The 20,274-nt window shown below is 39.1% G+C and overlaps 2 protein-coding genes across 3 annotated transcripts in view; one reads left to right on the top strand and one right to left on the bottom strand.

The window, feature by feature from the left end:
• Nucleotides 1–20,274, top strand: part of vcpip1 (valosin containing protein (p97)/p47 complex interacting protein 1) — a 290,019-nt gene that overhangs the window by 49,198 nt on the left and 220,547 nt on the right. The window lies entirely within an intron of this gene.
• Nucleotides 2,289–19,822, bottom strand: slc39a6 (solute carrier family 39 member 6). Of its 2 annotated transcripts, none has more exons than XM_056234548.1 (11): nucleotides 19,722–19,822; nucleotides 9,181–9,867; nucleotides 8,798–8,942; nucleotides 8,596–8,697; nucleotides 7,911–8,080; nucleotides 6,993–7,169; nucleotides 5,298–5,382; nucleotides 4,869–5,210; nucleotides 4,429–4,509; nucleotides 4,081–4,271; nucleotides 2,289–2,820 (listed from the first exon to the last, which is right to left on the bottom strand). In XM_056234548.1, exons 2-11 carry the CDS (start codon nucleotides 9,856–9,858, stop codon nucleotides 2,668–2,670), a joined length of 2,124 nt encoding a protein of 707 aa, XP_056090523.1. In that variant the 5' UTR covers nucleotides 9,859–9,867; nucleotides 19,722–19,822; the 3' UTR covers nucleotides 2,289–2,667. The 2 variants fall into 2 exon arrangements, with proteins under 2 accessions (XP_056090523.1, XP_056090522.1); XM_056234547.1 differs by lacking the exon at nucleotides 19,722–19,822 and adding an exon at nucleotides 19,487–19,635.

Genomic DNA, 20,274 nt, shown 5'->3' with positions numbered 1-20,274 from the left:
ACTTCGCTGACCTCCGGTTGAGAAGCCTTCACCGCCGCCGTCAAAAAGCCTTCAGCGGAACAAGCCACCTGCTAAGCAGCTCTGAGGAAGCCGGCTTCCTGGTTTTCAACTAGACGCCGCCTTCAGCCCACTGTTCTGCTGTGCCATCCGGTGGGATCGCTAGCTGCACGCTTCACAATGAATTCGTCTAAGGTTTACACTCAGGGTACATTACGGCATGTTTTCTATGTATGACGTTCTCAATATAATGCATAATCCCACGTTTATACTGAACAACGTGTTATGGTTATTGTGTTATTGTGTTACAAACGGTGTACGCCAGAGCCGGCTCTGGTGTACGCATAGAACAGAGAGGCGGAGTCAGCAAAGCTCATGATCATTTAAAGTCATATACACTGAAACGGCGTGCTGAAAACAGAGCTGGTTTTTACCAGGTAAAATAAGTGTTTTCTTACAATACTAATGAGAATTTTTAATTAAAGTATATTACAAACTTTTAATTTAGACCCTAAAGAATTGGCTTCAATATTCTCGAGAAAAGGAGTTTTCCCATAGCGTAAGCTAACTTACGCAGTACTCGTTCCCTACTCTCAGGGAACCGAGGTTACGTTAGTAACGAGACATTATCTTGTCACTTGGTGTAAATAACATCATAAACTCATAGAGTGGCAAAGGAGTCACATGGCAGTCGACTGGATTTCATGAACTGCAGCTCATTATCCAGACTAACCTCTAAGTGTTGTACATTAAAAGGAAAATGTTTTTGTTGTTTTACTTTAAATGAAAAAATAAATAGAATTTGATCAGGATTAATCGAGTCATAAAATGTATGATTGTGGAATAAACAAATTACCATTCAAAAGTTTGGGGTTGGTAAGATTTTTAAAACAAGTTTCTTATGCTCACCAAGGCTGCATTTATTTTTTTATTTTTTTAATCAAAAGTGAAATATTATTGTTTTCTGTTTAAATGCATTTTAAAATGTAAAGCATTTTCAGCATCATTACATCTGTCTTCAATGTCACATGATCCTTCAGAAATCTGCTCAATATTAATATTTTTGTGGAAACCACAATAAATGTTTTCAGGATTCAGCATTTATTTGAAATATAAATCTTTTATAACATTATGAATGCCTTTCACTGTCAATTTTGATGTAATGCATCCTTTGTAATTTAAAATATACATTTCTTAAAAAAAAAAATCTTACTGACCCCAAACAATTGAATGAAAATGTACACAAGTTTTTTATTTGATTTATCTGTATTGGATATTTAATTGGGCATGCTCATTTACCTTATTTTTACATTTATATTGCCTTTGCTGTCAGCTAATGCTAACAAAGTACATCTTTAAAAATATCTAATCATTTAATAACATTAAATGATGTTTTATTAAGGGAGGAGCACATTCAAATGATCTCCATGAGAGGAGGTCTCAAATTTTATTTCTGCATCCTTCCTCCACCACATCTCCTCACACTCACCTAGTTCCTATCCTAACCAGAGATATGTGGATAGCATGCCAAATACACATACTCTTTAACTCCATTGTAGCGTCTGGACCAATCAGACACACAAGTTATTACTATCACAACAAAGGTCTGTAAAACTTCCCCCAAATCAAGCCAACACACTGGCAGAACTCGGTGTCCTGTTACAGGACACAGTAAGACTGAAGTTTTACGACCCAAAAGAATGTGCAGGGAATTGTGACACTCTCTTAATTCTTGCTGAGAAAAAGAAATGAACCCTTTTAATCCTATATATTCTATACATATAACCATGTGATAAATGTATAAACATGTATCTAATTTTCCATCTCATTATTTTCCTTTTATGTGGTTTTATGTCTTCATTCTCTCTTCTCTATTTTGGTCTGGTACATGACTTGCATACTATGGTTAACCAAAATCATATGTGTAGCATGTTTAGTCTCTATAACTCCAATCTTCATCCCCCATTTGTTAATTTACATTACATTTTGCTAACTTTGATGAACCGAGTAATTGGTTGTAATGTTAATGTAGCTACATCAAGTTAACCCGATTAACTGATCCAAATATTCATAATCAATTATAACAAGTTATGATTGATTATTAATATTTCATAGAGCTAGTTTTCAACACCATCTAATAATTTCTAAGTGTGAACTCGTGAAATATAATCTCATCTATTGGAATGGTTTCTCTGTAACCCAACCCAATAATATCAATTCTACACTATAAACTCTACTGATACACACATTAAGATCAAATACAGTTTAGACACAGAAATCAGACAAAGGCATCATGGGACACTTAATACTTTACTGGAATGTTGGAGGTACAGCATGTGCAAAATAAACAATGCAATTCACTTCAACAGCTACTGAACAACACTGTGTAACAAACAAATAAAAAAAATCTCCACATTCTCAATGTGGCTCAAGTTTCTCTTTTATACTGAAATTGTAACAGTCAACACTTATTTTTTTTCTCCCACAAGCAACAAAGATGATGACAATTATTCTTGCATATTAAGATGCCACTTTTCCACAGACTAAATTATATCTCAGGCATTTCAACAGGTGGACACCAGGTAAGCAAGATTGAGGGTCATCGGTCAAAGAGAAAATGTTAGCAGATGTTTTTGTGGAGTGACATTCTTTAGATTATTATTGCATAGGTCAGAAGCCAATGTCAAGTTGTATCTTGTGCTCAAAAACAGCGATGACAAGCATGATGCCAAAGCCCAGGAGTATCCCAGCATTCTGCAGGAGGAAGAAGCCATAGTGACTGAAGCCTGCTTCACTAGCATCATTGTGTAACATCTCAGGTACCTACAAAACACAGAAAAAGAGAACAATTTTAGAGATCACCGTTTCAGTTAGATAAACACAATCACAAAGCATATGCTGGAAATAACCATGTTTTGATCCACACTGAAATTATTCTTAGAAATGCATATAGTTAGATAAACTGTATGTTGAAGATACTGAGGATTAATGTTCTTTTAGTATTTATAACTACACAAGTATTTCATATTTTGAAATGGCTTTTATTGTTATATTTTCTGTTTCCATTTTAATATTTAATTTATTTTTATTTCAGTTATAGGGTACGTTTACACGACAGCGATGCACTAAAAACGGAAACTTTTCTCCTTTGCGTTTTTCACGTACAGACGGCAATGTTGTTAAAAAGATCCTTGTTCACACGGATCCACAAAAAACGACTGAAAACACTTTCATGCCAGGCCAGTAGTTGGCGATGTCACTTTTTAAAGAAACACTACATGCCTATAGACCTTATTCTATGCGGGGTGGTGATGGCGCAGTGGATAAGACACATGCCTTTGGTGTGAGAGACCGGGTTCGAATCCACTGTGAGACACCAATGTGTCCCTGAGCAAGACACTTAACCCCTAGTTGCTCCAGAGGCGTGCGACCTCTGACATATATAGCAATTGTAAGTCGCTTTGGATAAAAGCGTCAGCTAAATGAATAAATGTAAATGTAAATGTAAATTCTCCAGAGAAACAAGCACGAAGCCATCTTTAGAATTTTATCTTTGAACTGCCGTTTTTGCGGTAGACCTGTATATTTCTATGACATCGTTGTCGAAGCATAATTAGCTGGTGAAGTGGATTTACTTATTGTAGAATAAACCAAAGTTATCATTGAGCAATGAGCACTGATTTGCACTCAGAATTAGGTGATTTTTATTTTTATTTTACACAAGTGGAAAAGTACACAAACGTTTTGGCTCCCATATATCATATCTCCACCCACTATTTAAACAATTACCTTTATGTTGATGTCACCATCAGCAAGTTAAATCGATGCTAAATATTAAACGTTTAAAATCTAAAATCACAAAGCATCAACATAGAATTATAATTCATCGACAATTAACCCTTTACAATATAATCTTTCCAGACACATTAACCAATATTTTGTTATTTCTGCTTTATTTCAATTAACAAAAAAGTTTTTCTTTTTAGTTAATGATAACCCTGCTGAGGATGTAGTATTTCTAGTAGACAGCCTTTTGAATCTGTCCTCCTCAAATCACAGCATCTCTTTTTCTGTGTTACTCACCATGTCCACGAGAGCGACGTACATGAATAACCCAGCCGTGAGAGCAAAGATCCACATGGCAACATTCTCGGCATAATGTCCGATCAGAATGCCTGTGATCATGCCCAGATATCCCATCAGGGCTGACAACAGATTGTATAAAATGGCCTGTCGTACTGACATACCCGCCTTTAGCAAGACTGCAAAATCTCCTGCATAAAAGAAGATGATGAGACAGGTGAGTTAGAACAGAAAAAACATTTCATAGTAATGCAATAGACAACAACCTTACTTCTGGTTCCTTCCTTATTCTGACACATTTCTAATGTCAAAAAAACTGCCAGCATGATGACAGAAACAATGTCTTACCCAGCTCATGAGGAAGCTCGTGGCAGAACACAGCAACTGACGTACTCAGACCGCTGGACAAACCTTCAGTGAATGCCGCCCCTGAAATACAAAATGGCACATAATCTGTAAATGCAGTTCCTAAAGCACGGATGCTAAAAGCCTTCACAAAAAAAAGTTCAATTTAATTTTTAAAAGTACATTTTGTTATATGCACTGTAACATACATTCATATTTATGTATCTCTATATCAAACACACATGTACATTATAAAGGCCTGTTTGCTAGGTGATTTGCTAAATCTGCAAAAACAGATGGTTTTGCAACAAAATTGCAACAATAAGTTTATCCCAAGACTGTCTAATAGAGACTGTATATGCATAAACTTTTGTACACTTTTATTGTAAGTCCAAGTTTTAATTTGTTATGCGTGAGTGTGTGTGCGCATGTGTAAAACTTACCTATGGCAAGTCCGTCACTGAAGTTGTGAAGTCCGTCTCCCATGATGACCATCCAGGCGAGTGTGGCCACGCCGGCCTGCTGGAAGTGCTGTAGTGAATAGGAGTGTGTGTGTCTGTGTGAGTGTGTGTGTGGGTGGTGGTTCTGGGAGTGGTGGTGATGCAGTATGTGGTGGTAGTCATGGTGATGATGATGCTGCTCATCTGACTGGCCAACAGTGTCATGGAAGTGGGAGTGGCATTTGTTCTCACAGTCCAAGTCGGAGTAGAGCTCCGCCCCCAACATCACCTCTTCTTCCTCAGCCACGCCACGCCCACATGCACTTCCACCATTCGTTTCAACAGCTGATGTTATAGAAATACCATGTAAGTGTTTCATTTTGACCTCATAAACATTAACAAGCTTAAAAAAAGTTGCATATAGTTACATACAATCAAGTGTTTTGACATTTTCTTGTAATGATGGCATTTTCTCAGATTCCAAAACTTCTGTGGTGAGATCAACCCTCTTCTGCACCTACAAACAGAGATAATACTCAAGGAACAACTCCATGCAACATCCATGTTGTTATGTTACAATGTTCAGGGAATTAATACTATGACTTTTTACCCTAACGTCGTCATACTCAGATTCTAGTCAGAATATGAATCTGATACTGCTCCATTGGGCTGTAATTATGGGGCGTGTTTTAACCAAACCAGGAAAGAAAATGCCTCTGCACTCAATTGGATAGACCTACAACTAATCAGTGCAAGTGAGTAAGTGACGTATGTTGAATCCCGTGGGAAGGACGGCAAAAACATCTTTCCGGCAAATGCCTTGATCGCGGTTCTCTGTTCCTCTTTTAAAAATGAATGCGCTGTCAATATCTTCTATAACAGAATCTACACATCTCAATTCTAGATTACACATCTGAATCTACACATCTCAATTCTCCAGCGGCAGCCATTCTTTGTTGTAAATGAATTCAACCCAAGCACTCTTTGGTGATGTGGATGATTACGTCAGAGTCCTGCACGGGTTCGGGTGACCCGCAAATTTCTCTCAAACGGGTGAAAACTATCCAACTGTGTCGGATACGGTTGCAGGTCGGGTCGGACACGGGGAAACGCGGGTCTAAACACGGGTTCAAAACAGTCGGGTGCAAATGTAAAAATAAATGCATATTTTTAGGAACACATCTACAAAACTATGCCTGCCCTGTATTTCAAGTTGATAAAATATTTGTTTTTAGTTTATTTGAGCCCGCGCCCTCCCATGAGTCTCTAGGCCTAACGTTACATTCACTTTTAAAAAATCACAACTACTCGAACTGCTGCATGAGTCGTCTAGATGGATAGTGAGGAGTTGAAAAATAGCTAGAGGAGATTATAAAGTTGTCGACAATACTTCATCGAAACTCAAGACGGTGTATGTAGCGTTTAGGATTCGCATACAACTGGACTTTTCTTTCATTTAAAATTATCACATAGCCTACACTGTTGTTATTGTCTAATTTAAAACTGTTAAGTAGGCCTATGTGTGGTGTGAAATTGTCTGATGTGCTAGATGAAATTGCATTGTTTTGTGGTAACGTTAGCCATGTTCTGTATAGGCTATCGGCTTTTTGACAGCTTCGGCTGTTGTCCTCGTCTTAAGGCAAGCCGCCAAAGGCAATAAAAATTTGAAAAAAGTGTGTCTATAATGTGATTGCTAAACTGATTTTATTTCGGGTGCGGGTCGGGTCTCGGTTCTATTTTAAGCGGGTCGGGTTGCGGATTTTAATTAGTGCTGCTGTCGGAAAACGGGTCGGATGCGGTTTTAAGCACTGCGGGTGCGGATTTACAAAATCCGACCCGTGCAGCTCTCTGGATTACGTTACTGTTGATCATCTGTCCATCATCGTATAAAGCCCGCCCTGACAATTTGATTGGTCCGAACAGCTCTGGTTCGAGCATAGTTGCTCCACAACAGATCAAGTCCAGACCGAACTTCCCGACCTCAAATGTTGTGGGCGGGGCTAAGTTCGGCTGGCATCCAGGCTAATGACTTTTATCAGAATGGCTAAAAGAATGTGTAGCACATGACTTTAACATGAAATATGAGATCTTAACCTTGTATTTTGTGTGTTTGTACATTTTGCTGACCTTCTGTTTTTTGTCTTTGTACATTTTGCCGAGGGTCAGAAAGTGTTCAATGAGAAACATGATGTAGACTCCACTCAGAGCTGTGAGCCCTGTCCACACAGGCCGAAGGGAATCCTCTTCCATCTCTTCACCGTGGTGATGGTGCTCCGAGTGGCTATGCTGGTGATGACCCAGAGACTGACAGACACCAATCAGAAGTCAATGAGAAATCTCACAAAATATAGAAAAACTGTGTATACACTACTGTTCAAAAGTGTGGGGTCAGTAAGATTTCTTTAAAATAAATCAATACTTTTATTCAGCAAGGATACATTAAATTGATTAAAAGAGACAGTAAAGACATTTTAAATGTTACAAAGATTTCTATTTCAAATAAATGCTGTTCTTTCTATTTATCTAAAAATTCTGAAAAAAGTTTAATGGTTTCCACAAAATATTAAGCAGCACAACATTTTTCAGCATTGCTAATAGTAAGAAATATTTCTTGAGCACCAAACCATCATATTAGAACGATCTGAAGGATCATGTGACACTGAAGACTGAAGTAATGATGCTGAAAATACAGATCAGCCATCACATGAAAAAATTACTATTTAAAATATATTAACATAGAAAACAGTTATTTTGAATAGTAATAATATTTCACAATATTACAATTAATTTAGTTTGATCAAATAAACGCAGTCTTGTAGTGTAGTGAGCATAAAATACTTATTTTAAGAATATTACAAAATCTTATGGACCCCAAACTTTTAAGTGGTAATGTATATGGCAGTGTATTTGTAAATATGTAAGCACCGGTGACGATTATGTCATATCAGTATCAAGTAAAACCATAGACCAAAAAAATAAGAGCTTAAAAACAACAGTACTAAATTCAAATGCCAGTTTGTGTCTTAATGACAGTATTGGTCTTACATGTGGTATGAGGTGAAGGAAAGCGTCTCCGCTGAGAGTTCCCACTGCAAGGGCCACCAGGAAGCTCAGCAGGAAGTTGAAGCAAACTCTGTTCATGAGTGGGATCAAAACCACACCAACTAATGCCAGTAAACTGATCAAAGTGATGGAGAGAAACCCTCCTACCCATGCTGTAACACAAACATACACACTTATTAGAAGTATGGGTTTTTTTTGGTCTGTTTTTCCTCTGATTTTACATTTAGATTACCTCTGCCGCCATCTAAAGCTCACTGAAAGTTCAACTTTATAAACACTAATAATTTAATAACACTAGCAAATCTCATAATGAATTATGTTGTGAATTCATTTGTAATATTTTTTACTAATTAATTGCATTTTTTTGTGTTTAGTTTTTTATTTATTTAGTCAAATAGTAAATAGAATTTTAATATGGGCCATGTATAGGTTATCAACCACAAAATGAAAATGATCAGCTTATCACTCCCAAGTTTGTGTATTATAAACCAAAAGGACCTCCACAGATATATCGCAATGGTTTCAGTGGCTGACCTTACTCACTCAGGAGGCTGGCCGTTTATCTAATATAAATGTAATTTGTATAAATGGAAAATAACAAATATAATGAACATGCAACTTAGCCTTGTTATATATATATCTTTAAACCATAAATAACAATACTTACCAATGCTAATTGAAGCATTCCTTGGGCTTCTGCCATCGGTGTGATTATGCGAATGATGGTGGTGATGATGATGATGGTGGTTGTGGTGATGATGGGAATGATCTGGCGGGGGGAAGCGAATTGTTATACAGATTCTGCAAATCAACTATTACAACTGTGACTCAAAAATACAACTATGTAAATTACAGGCACAAAAGCTCACCTGGATGGTCATCCTTGTGCACGAGGCAAGACTTGGAATCAATCTGCATGAGAAGGGCAGGGCACAGGTAACTGAAGTCCTTGACAGAGAGACCCATTTCCTTTGTCATGCCATGTGACTGCAGGATTGTGGAGGCATTTTGACACTGAAAGAGAATAGGCAGGACTTATGTGAGTGGAATATGTCAGGGATTTTCAAGGGAGCACTAGGGGATCCATGGAAAAGTTTAGAGGAAAACAGTGTAACAAATGTAAAAGTAAATAAATAAAAAAGGTTAAATAAAAATATTGATTAAAATAACATTCAATAAATACAATTTTAAATACATAGATTAAAATATATAATAAAAATTAAACGAGTAAATAATGTAACCGTTTGTGTACCTCTAGACTGGTATGGCTGTGTTCATGCTCATGGTCATCGTGCACATGTGTGGCTGTGTCCTCAGGATGGTGGGTGTGGTTAGAGTGTGTTAAATTGAGCTGGGCGTGGTTATAGGAGTCGTGGTCTTGCGTTAAATCGTAGTCAGCGCTACGATTCGTCCGCCGTGATTTTGTGACGTAGGACGGCGTAGTCAAATGTGTGGTCGGTTCCTGATTCATCTTCATGTAGAGATTGTGGTGAGCATCCGACTGGCTTTTCTTCCCAGAGGCAGGATCAGGCTGCACTTTTGGGATGGGGTCAGTCTTCTCCACAATATGATCAATACTCCCCTTCTTGGTGACAGGATGTGTGTGTGTGGTGAGTTTGTCCACATGAGCGTGCTCATGAGCATGCGAGTGTGTATGATTATGTTCGTTTTCATGATGATGCACCATCACTTTCCGGATGCGGTCTAGCCCCACCCCCTTTAGTAGGTTGAACAGGCCTTCTAAAGAGATGCTCCCGTTCTGGCCATACTTGTCAAACAGAGCATGTAGGTGGCGCTGCTGTGCCTGTTCTGCTACTCGACCATCAGTCTCAATGGGCATAGATGTGCAGTCTGAACCTGCCCCCACTAAACACGCCCACAGTAATGTCAGTGACACCACTGGAAAGAGGCGTGGCCACCAGTCAATCATACTGGCATCCTAAAACAGAAAAACAATCTGGTTATTGTCTCATTGCTGTAACAGCACAATGTCAATATTACAATTCTGGAACAGAGAATGAAAACAAAAGCAAAACATAAACCTATATTCTTAACTTCCATTTACAGTGTGTGAAAATGGAGAGACTCATTTTAAGGACCAGTAGTTTCAACAAGTAGTTAAAAATAATACATTTTTGAACAGCAATTAATTGAAAACGAATTCAATAGATTTCCAAAGTAATGAATCTCACTCAATAACCAAGCACAAACAAATCATGAGTCATCAATAACATTTGTGCCGAAATGTATTCTAAATTTACAGAAAAAATATAGAAACAAGTTAAAGCAACTGATATCACACATATGCAAAACCAGTAGGTGGCCATGTGCGAGCAGTCGGTGTTTGTGTTTGAAAGCTCCGTCGAATCAATTCATTAATCCTTGATTTTCTTCTTTACCACTCATTTATAAACAAGCACTTTCTATTTTTATATCATGGGAACTTATCCTCGATACTATTCCTTATAAAAAACAATCGGATTGCTTTGATATCGCTACTTAGACCCAACTTTGCGAATCTCGGCTACTAGCCTTTAGTCCGCTAGCATTTCACGCGTGGCCTTGCGCCTTAATCCTTTTAAATTACTAGTGATATTGGTAGTATCACTACTAATCTACTGTTCATCTGTTATGGCGAACATATCAGATGTGTGTCTAACGTTACCTCTGAGTGCAGGTGAGGACACATTCGAACTGATTTCGGTACGATTGGAACTTGAATCGGTGGAGAAACAGATCCGTGGTCTGCTAGAGAGGCAAGCCGAGCTGCGGGATCGGCGATCAGCGCTTGAAACGTCACGCGCCGATGCACACAAGTCAGTGGTTAGTAACTTTTTGACTCCGACTTCGTCCACTCCGTGCGTTTCTCTGCCCAGGAGGACGCGATCATCTCTGGCATCATTCACTCCGGCACCAACCCAACACCATGGACCCTGGGTGATCCCACAGCGGAAGACACGAGCCAGGACCAGAGCAAGAACCTCTCCGCCCCTCCCGGTCTTCGAGATCTCCACCCGGAACCGCTTCTCCCCTCTTCGCGAGTCGGAACGCGACGACGCCGTGATCATCGGCACTTCCATGGTCCGTCATGTCCGTGCTACCTCAGGTAAGGGTAAGGTGCGCACTCACTGCCTTCCTGGTGCTCGTGTTCTTGATGTCGCCGCACAGGTTCCCGAGATCCTGAACGGTGAAGAGCGCGTCGGAGCTGTGGTGCTTCACGCTGGAACAAACGATATCAGGCTGCGGCAGACGGAGGTTCTGAAGAAGGACTACAGGAGCCTGATCGAGACTGTACGCAGCACAGCGCCTGAGGCAACGATCATCGTGTCTGGACCGCTTCCCACGTACCGACAAGGACAGGAAAGGTTCAGTAGATTATTTGCACTAAATGAATGGTTAATGTCATTGTGTAATGAACAAAAACTGCTCTTTGTAAATAATTGGAATCTGTTCTGGGAGCGACCTAGGCTCTACCGTGCTGATGGCCTGCACCCCAGCAGAATCGGAGCGGCTGTTCTGTCGGACAACATCTCCAAGACGTTACACACCATATGACTAGAAAATCAAATTCCAAATCACAGTCTTTGCTGTGCCAATTTAATTGATATAAGTAGTGTAGAACATTATATAGAAACTGTGTCTATTCCTCGTTTAGTGAGGCCAAATAATAAATCCACTGTAGGATCTAGGAAAAATCTTATTGTAATTAAACCTGAAAATCTAAATATCAGTGAACAAAAACAATTTCTAAAACTAGGTCTTCTAAACATTAGATCGCTCACACCTAAGGCGGTTATTGTAAATGAAATGGTCACAGATAATAGCTTCGATGTACTTTGCCTTACTGAAACCTGGCTTAAACCAAACGAGTATTTCGGTCTAAATGAGTCTACCCCGCCAGGATACTGTTATAAACATGAGCCCCGTCTGATCGGTCGTGGCGGCGGTGTTGCAACAATCTATAGAGATATTATTAATGTTACTCAGAAAACAGGTCACAGGTTTAACTCGTTTGAAGTACTTGTGCTAAACGTTACGCTCTTAGATGTAAGAAATAAATCCCTATTATCTCTAGCCTTGGCTACTGTATATAGACCTCCAGGACCATATGCTGATTTCCTAAAAGAGTTTGCAGACTTTCTCTCAGATCTATTGGTCAATGCCGATAAAGCAATAATTGTTGGAGATTTTAACATACACGTAGATAACACAAACGATGCGTTAGGGACTGCGTTTACAGATTTATTAAACTCCTTTGGGGTCAAGCAGAATGTCAGTGGTCCCACTCATCGTCTAAATCATACACTAGATTTAATTATATCATATGGAACCAATCTAACCGATATAGATATTATACCGCAAAGTGACGATCTCACCGATCATCACATGGTAACTTGTATAATACGCACTGCTAGGGCTGGGCGATATGGCCAAAAAAAATTATCACGATATTTTGTTTTATATCAGTCGATATCGATAATTATCACGATAAATGTAAAATCTTTATTTCTTTCAAGTTTAAAGGCAAATTTTTGCTCCTAAGTGAAAGTTGTATAAATCAGAGCGTTGTGGTTGTAAAAATCTGAGGTAGAACATTCAAACATTTGTCATTTTACCTTAACAAAATAAATATCTGAAAAGAAAAATATTTCTTCAGCAGTTTGCAGTGCAGGCTGCAATATTCAAATTACATGTTTTGTCTCGAAATGCATATTTGACAGTGAGTTGACAGTAAATCTACATCCTAACTCAAGCTAATGCTATTATGTTAAATTTATGTTCATTAACCAAAACAGTACCATCTGTTTTTTTGTTGTTTTGTTTTTAATTTAAGGACCACATTTTTATTTGGTGAAATTTAATATTCTGACTGTTTGAGTTTTATTAAAATTAACCATTGGTCATCCAGTATCATGCATTTAGATCATGATAACCACAGATAAAGCCAGGTACAGCCTATAGCACCTCACTATCATGGCAAAATGTAACTTTATGGTTTCTATGGTATTTGTATGAAAAACAGTAGCCTAACAGTTAAATACATTATTAAATACTGTAATTATATTCCATTAGTCATTTAATACATTGTCTACATTAATAATGTTATTCAATTCAATATGTATACAGTATATCCCACATTTCATGGTGCAGTTATTACTAGGCTAACGTTACAGTAAATCCATGGTAGGCTAAATGGATTCAGTATCAATTCAGATTCTGACTGTTTCGCTGCGCAGTGTTTCTCCTGTTTGTCAGCGGTGTTTCATCTGCCTTTAAACTGATTTAAACTGGACATTTGTGTTCTTCGCTGAACTTAAGCGCTTCTCACTGGATCTCGTGAGCGAGGCGATCAGAGTAAACGCGTCTGCTCCATAGACAGTAAAAGAAATGGACAGAGCGATCTCATTGGAACTCAGTTGAGACAGTTGAAGCCCACTTTTAGCGATTTTTGAGAACTTCCGTTCCTGACGCGCAGACTCAGACCGACTCAAACTAAGCTTGATGACGTGAGCAACCTGTCTGACAGACGTTAATCTTCTAGTAGCTGTGCGTGAAAACTGCCAACGTTAATCTTGCAGAGACGGGGAACTTGAGCAAAGAGTTCTTTGGCGTGAGTGAGCAGGAGTAAGTATTCCGTTGCTTTTATGGACTCATTATCTATGGGCTTCTCCCTTGACGGGACGTCCCCCCGATTGCCTGCGAGCTTCTCCTGCTGTCTGTACGGTAATTTCTGTACAGCGCGACAGAGAGTCGAGTGGTTATGACGCAATCGTTAGCCTATTTTTACTAAATCTGTTTCTACGGGGCCATAATGTAACATAGAAGGTAATGGAGCCCTTTATACATTGTCGTGTTTCTTTAGAAATAAATAATGGACAAATGGAGTCTTTAAACGCCTCAGATGTAAAGTTATTCGCTGTCAAAGTGACGCCAAAATGACTGGGAGTCAATGGAAATGCTAACGCAAGTGAAGTTCTGCTACAACATGGCGGCACCCGGCCGGCTTCAACTTCCGGTCGATGGATTACCCCCTTGGTCTGCTCTAGTGAGCTCGCGCTGCCATTTGGACTTTGAGCCGAGCGGATAAACGGTCCGTGTGGCGCCGCGCGGTTCAAATGAGTTTCGTTCCGCTTTTGGCGCATACACATTATCGAACATTTATCGACCTCTTGATATCGTTTTATCGAGAAAAATTATATCGCGATAATTATCGTTATCGTTTTATCGCCCAGCCCTACGCACTGCTGAATTTTGTCATGTTGCGACACGTTATAGACCAGGCAGAACAATCCTTCCGACCACTATAGATAGATTCTCAAATAGCTTACCTGATCTATCTCAGCTGCTCAGAGAACCCAAACAAACAGATGAACTAGAGGAAATGACTAGCAGTTTGAGCACCATTTTCTCTAGTACATTAGATAGTGTTGCACCAATTAGATCAAAAAAGGTTAGAGAGAAAACTAAAGCACCATGGTACAACAGTGCTACGCATGCTATCAAGAGAGAAACTCGTAACCTAGAGCGTAAATGGAAACAAACTAATTTAGAGGTCTTTAGAATCGCGTGGAAAGACAGTGTGTCACGTAATAAAAAAGCTCTAAAAGCAGCCAGGGCTGAGCATCTCCGCAAACTAATAGAAAATAACCAAAATAATCCAAGGTTTTTATTTAACACGGTGGCTAGACTAACAAATAAACAGACATCACCAGAGCAAAATATTTCGTTACAGTATAGCTGTAATGATTTTATGAACTACTTCAATGAGAAAATAGAAAGCATCCGAAACACAATTGTAAATGTACAATCCTCTATGGTGTCTTATGATTCAGCCTCAATTATCGCCCCTCAAGAACAACTACACCGCTTTAAAACTATAGGACAGGAAGAGCTAAATAAACTTATCATTGCATCTAAACCAACAACATGTTTATTAGATCCAATACCAACTAAATTTCTGAAAGAAGTGTTACCTGTAGTGGAAGAGCCTCTTCTTAATATTATTAACTCGTCTTTATCTTTAGGTCATGTTCCAAAAATATTCAAGCTGGCAGTAATAAAACCTCTCATTAAGAAACCGCAATTAGATCCAAATAACTTAGCAAATTACAGACCGATTTCAAATCTTCCATTTATGTCTAAAATACTAGAAAAGACTGTGTCCGCTCAATTATGCTCTTTCATGCAAGAAAATGAGATATATGAAAAATTTCAGTCAGGATTCAGACCGCATCATAGCACAGAAACTGCGCTAGTTAAAATTACAAATGATTTACTTTTAGCTTCTGACCAAGGCTGTATCTCAATATTAGTTCTACTCGATCTTAGTGCTGCGTTTGACACTATCGATCATAAAATACTCTTGGATCGACTACAAATCTACACTGGTGTTCAGGGACAGGCATTAAGCTGGTTCAGATCGTATTTATCAGACCGTTACCATTTTGTTTGTTTAAATGGGGAAAAATCGAAGATAACGTCAGTAGACTATGGAGTGCCGCAAGGATCGGTGTTAGGCCCTCTGCTATTCTCAATATATATGCTGCCACTTGGTAATATTATAAGAAAACATGGAATTAATTTCCACTGTTATGCTGATGACACTCAATTATATATTTCATCACGGTCAGATGAAAACACTAACTTATCTAAATTGACAGAGTGTCTTAAAGATATAAAATGCTGGATGACGCATAATTTCCTGCTACTAAATCCATATAAAACGGAGGTATTACTTGTTGGTCCAAAAAACTATCCACAAAACCACTTACAATACAACTTTAATTTAGAAGAATGTCCTGTTACTTTATCCTCTACGGTAAAAGACCTGGGAGTTATACTAGACCACAACTTGTCTTTCGAAAATCATATTTCATATGTTACAAGAACAGCCTTTTTCCATCTTAGAAACATTGCTAAATTACGTAACATGCTATCTGTTTCCGATGCAGAAAAGTTAGTTCATGCATTCATGACCTCGAGACTAGATTACTGTAATGCTTTATTAGCCGGTTGTCCTGCATCCTCAATAAACAAGCTACAGTTAGTGCAAAATGCAGCCGCTAGAGTTCTTACTAGGTCAAGAAAATATGATCATATAACACCAATTTTATCATCTCTACACTGGTTACCTATCAAGTTCCGTATCAATTACAAAGTACTATTAATGACCTATAAAGCCCTAAATGGTTTAGCTCCTCTGTATTTAATGGACCTTCTATCGCCCTACAATCCATCGCGTTCTTTAAGATCACTAAATTCGAGGCTTCTTGTCATTCCTAGGATATCTAAGTCCACTAAAGGAGGGAGGGCGTTCTCACATTTAGCTCCTAAACTCTGGAATAGCCTTCCTGATATTGTTCGAGGCTCTGACTCGCTGTCCCAGTTTAAAACTAGATTAAAGACGCATCTCTTTAGCCAAGCATTTACATAATGCTTACCTTTTATTAGACTGCTGAATCAGATCAAATGACTGTAGGTTATCTGTATAGGTTGCATAGTATTTGCAGTCATTACGTTCCTGTGTATTGCGTGAATGACGGGTGGTGTTGCGGTAGGTAATAGGGCTGTTGGAACGAATTCCGAAATTCGAATATAATTCGAATATTAAAAAAATCAATACTATTCGAATGCTGAAGTTACTATTCGAATATTGTTTTTTTTTATGTATATTTTTTTTTAAAAATTTATACCGTAAAACTTCAAATAATAGCCGAGTCCCAAATAGACGCCGTCTCTTTTACGCCTGGTGTGGCTGCAGGTTTGGGTAAATAAAGGCCGGTCTCAAATAGAGGCCGGGTCTGTTTTTTAGTTTCAGGTTGTATTTAATCCTCTAAAACCCGTGCGATCGTCTGCTTTTTGGCGGTCGCCAACGCAAATGTTTGTCCCGCGAAAGCCTTTTTTGATCGATGTAGACTAGAATGACTGCTGCGCCTGACAGGGCGCATAACGAGCAGAGAGAGAGAGAGCCCCGGCCACGCGCGCGCACTCTCACGTCTTCAAACACGAGCGCTGTCTTGGCCTCTCTCCCTCGCGCATATTAATCAAAATCAATTGACACGATACTAGTAAAAGGTCGGAAGTTTCACGTGGAGCATTTGGATATTTTTAGAGATTAGAGCCTCTAGGCCTCAATGAACAACATCTCAACACTAAATTATAAAGGCCTGTCTCATATAGACGCCTGTCTCAAATACAAGCCGGTGCAGTTCGACGATTTGGGAAAATAAAAGCCCGGGCTACTATTTGAAGTTTTACGGTATGCAATCTTGCCTTTCTCGCCACCTTGGCTTACACACATGTGAAAATGAAATGCTTTTGTTTCGTCTGATGAACAATAAAGTTTTTGAATCGTAACACAATTGTGCACGTTATCCACGCTGTATCATCATAACAATACTGTCAAAAATGGTAAATGTTCAACAACGTAAAAAAGCGCCCGTGAAGCGCAAATATCTCGGTGAAAACTCAACGGATTCGGCGAGCACCAAACTCGTTGGAACCGTCTAGTCGAACTGAAAAGAACGATATAAGTTTCAGAATTTTTGGTGGTGTTTTAGCAGAGATATTAGCCGAAAACCATCGGTAGCGCTTCAACCATATTCAGCACGAATAAAATGTTTATTGTAATGTTAGATGTCCCTCTAGTGGACAGAACGTGTAACAACAACCACATGCTATAGTGGCATTGGCGATCCATAAGCCTGAGTAATGTCGTAAATATTAATAATAGGATGAATTTGAGCATTTAATATTCGAATATTATTCGAATATTAAATAAAATAAGGAATGGAATTCTAATAGTATTATAGAGGAAGATTGACAGCCCTAGTAGGTAATATGCCATACGGAACCGTTGTCCACTGAAACTGCCTAGTCACGCACCAGTGGGGCTCGACAGCCTTAGTCAACGGGTTGGCGCGTATGGTTGGGTTGCGGAAAGATTGTGAGATTGTGGTTAGGTCTCAGCAGCAGGAGGGACGTAGAGGTCAGTAAGCTGGGCTGAGTTGAGTGGGGGACGGAGGGGGGTGATTTTGGGACGCAAGAGTCACTGTCTTCATGTTTTGTCATTTACGCCTGTGTTATGGAAATCATCATTATGAACAGCAGCTACGCTAATTATTTTCCCTTTGCTTCTCTGCTGTTATCTCGGGACGCGAGTCCCGAGAAAATGGCGTTCGTCAGCTCCAGTTTGTATCCAGCCTCTCACGGAGACTTCAGATGCTCCAATCACAAAACCTATGAAGTGACGACTCAACACGGGCGATATGGACTCTCTATGGTGGACGGACGGCACTGATCCTCAACAACTCGTCTTAAGACCGGCGTGCATACTTGGACTTCCAAAAAATACTCTAAATGTTCCGATCCAATCTGACTTGTAATGCTGCCCGAATCATCCACTGTTCCTTCGTTGGCCAGAGGAGAACTGGCCCCCCGACTGAGTCTGGTTTCTCCCAAGGTTTTTTTCTCCATTCTGTCACCTGATGGAGTTTTGGTTCCTTGCCACTGTTGCCTTGGCTTTTGGCTCGCTTAGTTGGGGACATTTAATATTCAATAATATTATTGATCTGCCTTACTTAAGGTGGACGTTGACGCAATTTCTTTTAGAAACGAACTTTGTTATATTGTTTTCATGTTATCACTGTGAAGCGCTTTGATACAATCTGTATTGTAAAAAGCGCTATATAAATAAAGGTGACTTGACTTAAACGTGTCAAGAATAATTTTACATAGATATTTCATCTTAAATGCATATTTCATCAAAGGAAGGAGGGCTGTAAAAGAAGGGTTGCACAGAATGTGTATGGATATAGTTGGGTGTGTTTATGAAAATTACTAAGCTTGGGTAGGCATCTTATTTAAATACTCAAAATTCATTAACATTATAACGAGGTTAAGAACCAATTTAAAACTAAAACAAAACACGCAATTATTGATAAATGACTTTTGTTAGATACAGGAGATCTCTGAGGTAGAATAGTCCAAAATCATTTTAAGGGAAAATACATATAGATTTAAAACTAGCTAACGTTACAAAAACATCAAACAGGTCTCACATAAAAAAAACATGGTATTTGTGACTGTAAAACTGTAACGTTTTTTTAAGTAAGTTACTAGTGGCATAAAACGCATAAAATACGCCATAGCAAACGACTCCATATGCTTCTGAAAAGTGTTCAACTGTAAGACTTCTAAGAAAAAGTAATACACACAGGAATCTGGTGAATTTTGCACCCGCGCATCACTAACACCTGTTTACACACACTGCGACAACAATATTAATAACAATGTCAATGACTTTGACAATAACAATGACTCTTTTTTTACTGGATTGCAGGGGATTTTTTTACTCGATTTCGTTTATATTTTGAGATCTATGAAACCACTACGTATGGAAGTTTAACAGATGCAACAACACTGATGTGGAAGAACAACAGGCGTCACGCGGCCTAGTTGGTACTTTCCTGCAACGTGCACAACGAATTTCTGCCGTCCTAACTGTATTTTTACACGCGTAACGCACTGACCATACATCAACACTATTTACTGCTTACCGGGAGTCCACACGCGCACCACGCTCGAAAGTAAGCGCGTTCTAGACGGCGATTCTGCACACAACACCACAAGCACCTCAACCAGACCGTGTGCAAAAAAACGTCATCGTAAAACCGGAAACAGAGCGAGTATCTTTTGTTTCATGAGGGGAGCGCGCGGCGCGGCCACATCTCTTCCCCGCCATTCCCGATCTAACGGCGAGTCGGCGACTAACAAAACAAACAGCAGTCTTACCGATTTGATGTGATTGTAGACCTCTTTATGCGGAAAAAAACGGGACGCTCCGTGATCGAGCCTGATGATTTTAGGGAAGAGTCAGAAGCTGATGTCATTGGTTTAGGTGTAGTCACATGACCACCCTGTTGTCTGATTCATCCCTACTCAAACATCCACATTCCGCACTAAACAACATTTATGGTAAATATTTGTAAAGGGAGGACTTAATTGTTTACTTATTTTAATCATGTGAATTATTCTGAAAACATGACCCTAGGCTAATTATGTGACCTAGTAGCCTAGACTAGTAGTTTAAAAGGCCACATTACAACAGCTCGCCTACATCCAGATGCAGATAAAGTTTTTACATGTTGTACGGAACAAATGGACTCATAATGTGGATAAACATAACCATTTTTTAAACACACACACGCCCAGCAACAAATCTCAAACACAGAGGTGTTTATTTAGCTAAAGACATAGGCCTACAGACTAGCCCAAAAAGAACAACTTTGGCATTTTTTAGAGATTAGAGTTAAAAAGGCAGATGTGCTCCGTCAAGGGGTTTTCT

The sequence above is a fragment of the Rhinichthys klamathensis genome, unplaced genomic scaffold (assembly GCF_029890125.1).
Source record: "Rhinichthys klamathensis goyatoka isolate OS25496 unplaced genomic scaffold, OSU_Roscu_1.1 h1tg000398l_1, whole genome shotgun sequence".
Lineage (NCBI taxonomy): Eukaryota > Metazoa > Chordata > Actinopteri > Cypriniformes > Leuciscidae > Rhinichthys > Rhinichthys klamathensis.
This window is presented reverse-complemented; position numbering and strand designations above follow the sequence as displayed.

Coding starts and splice junctions, on each gene's coding strand:
- slc39a6 (XM_056234548.1), bottom strand. CDS start 9,858: ATGATTGACTGGTGGCCACGCCTCTTTCCAGTGGTGTCACTGACATTA. Junction 8,081..8,595: donor GAATGCTTCAATTAGCATTG/GTAAGTATTGTT, acceptor TTTGTGTTACAG/CATGGGTAGGAGGGTTTCTC. Junction 2,821..4,080: donor ACGTCGCTCTCGTGGACATG/GTGAGTAACACA, acceptor TGTGTTTTGTAG/GTACCTGAGATGTTACACAA.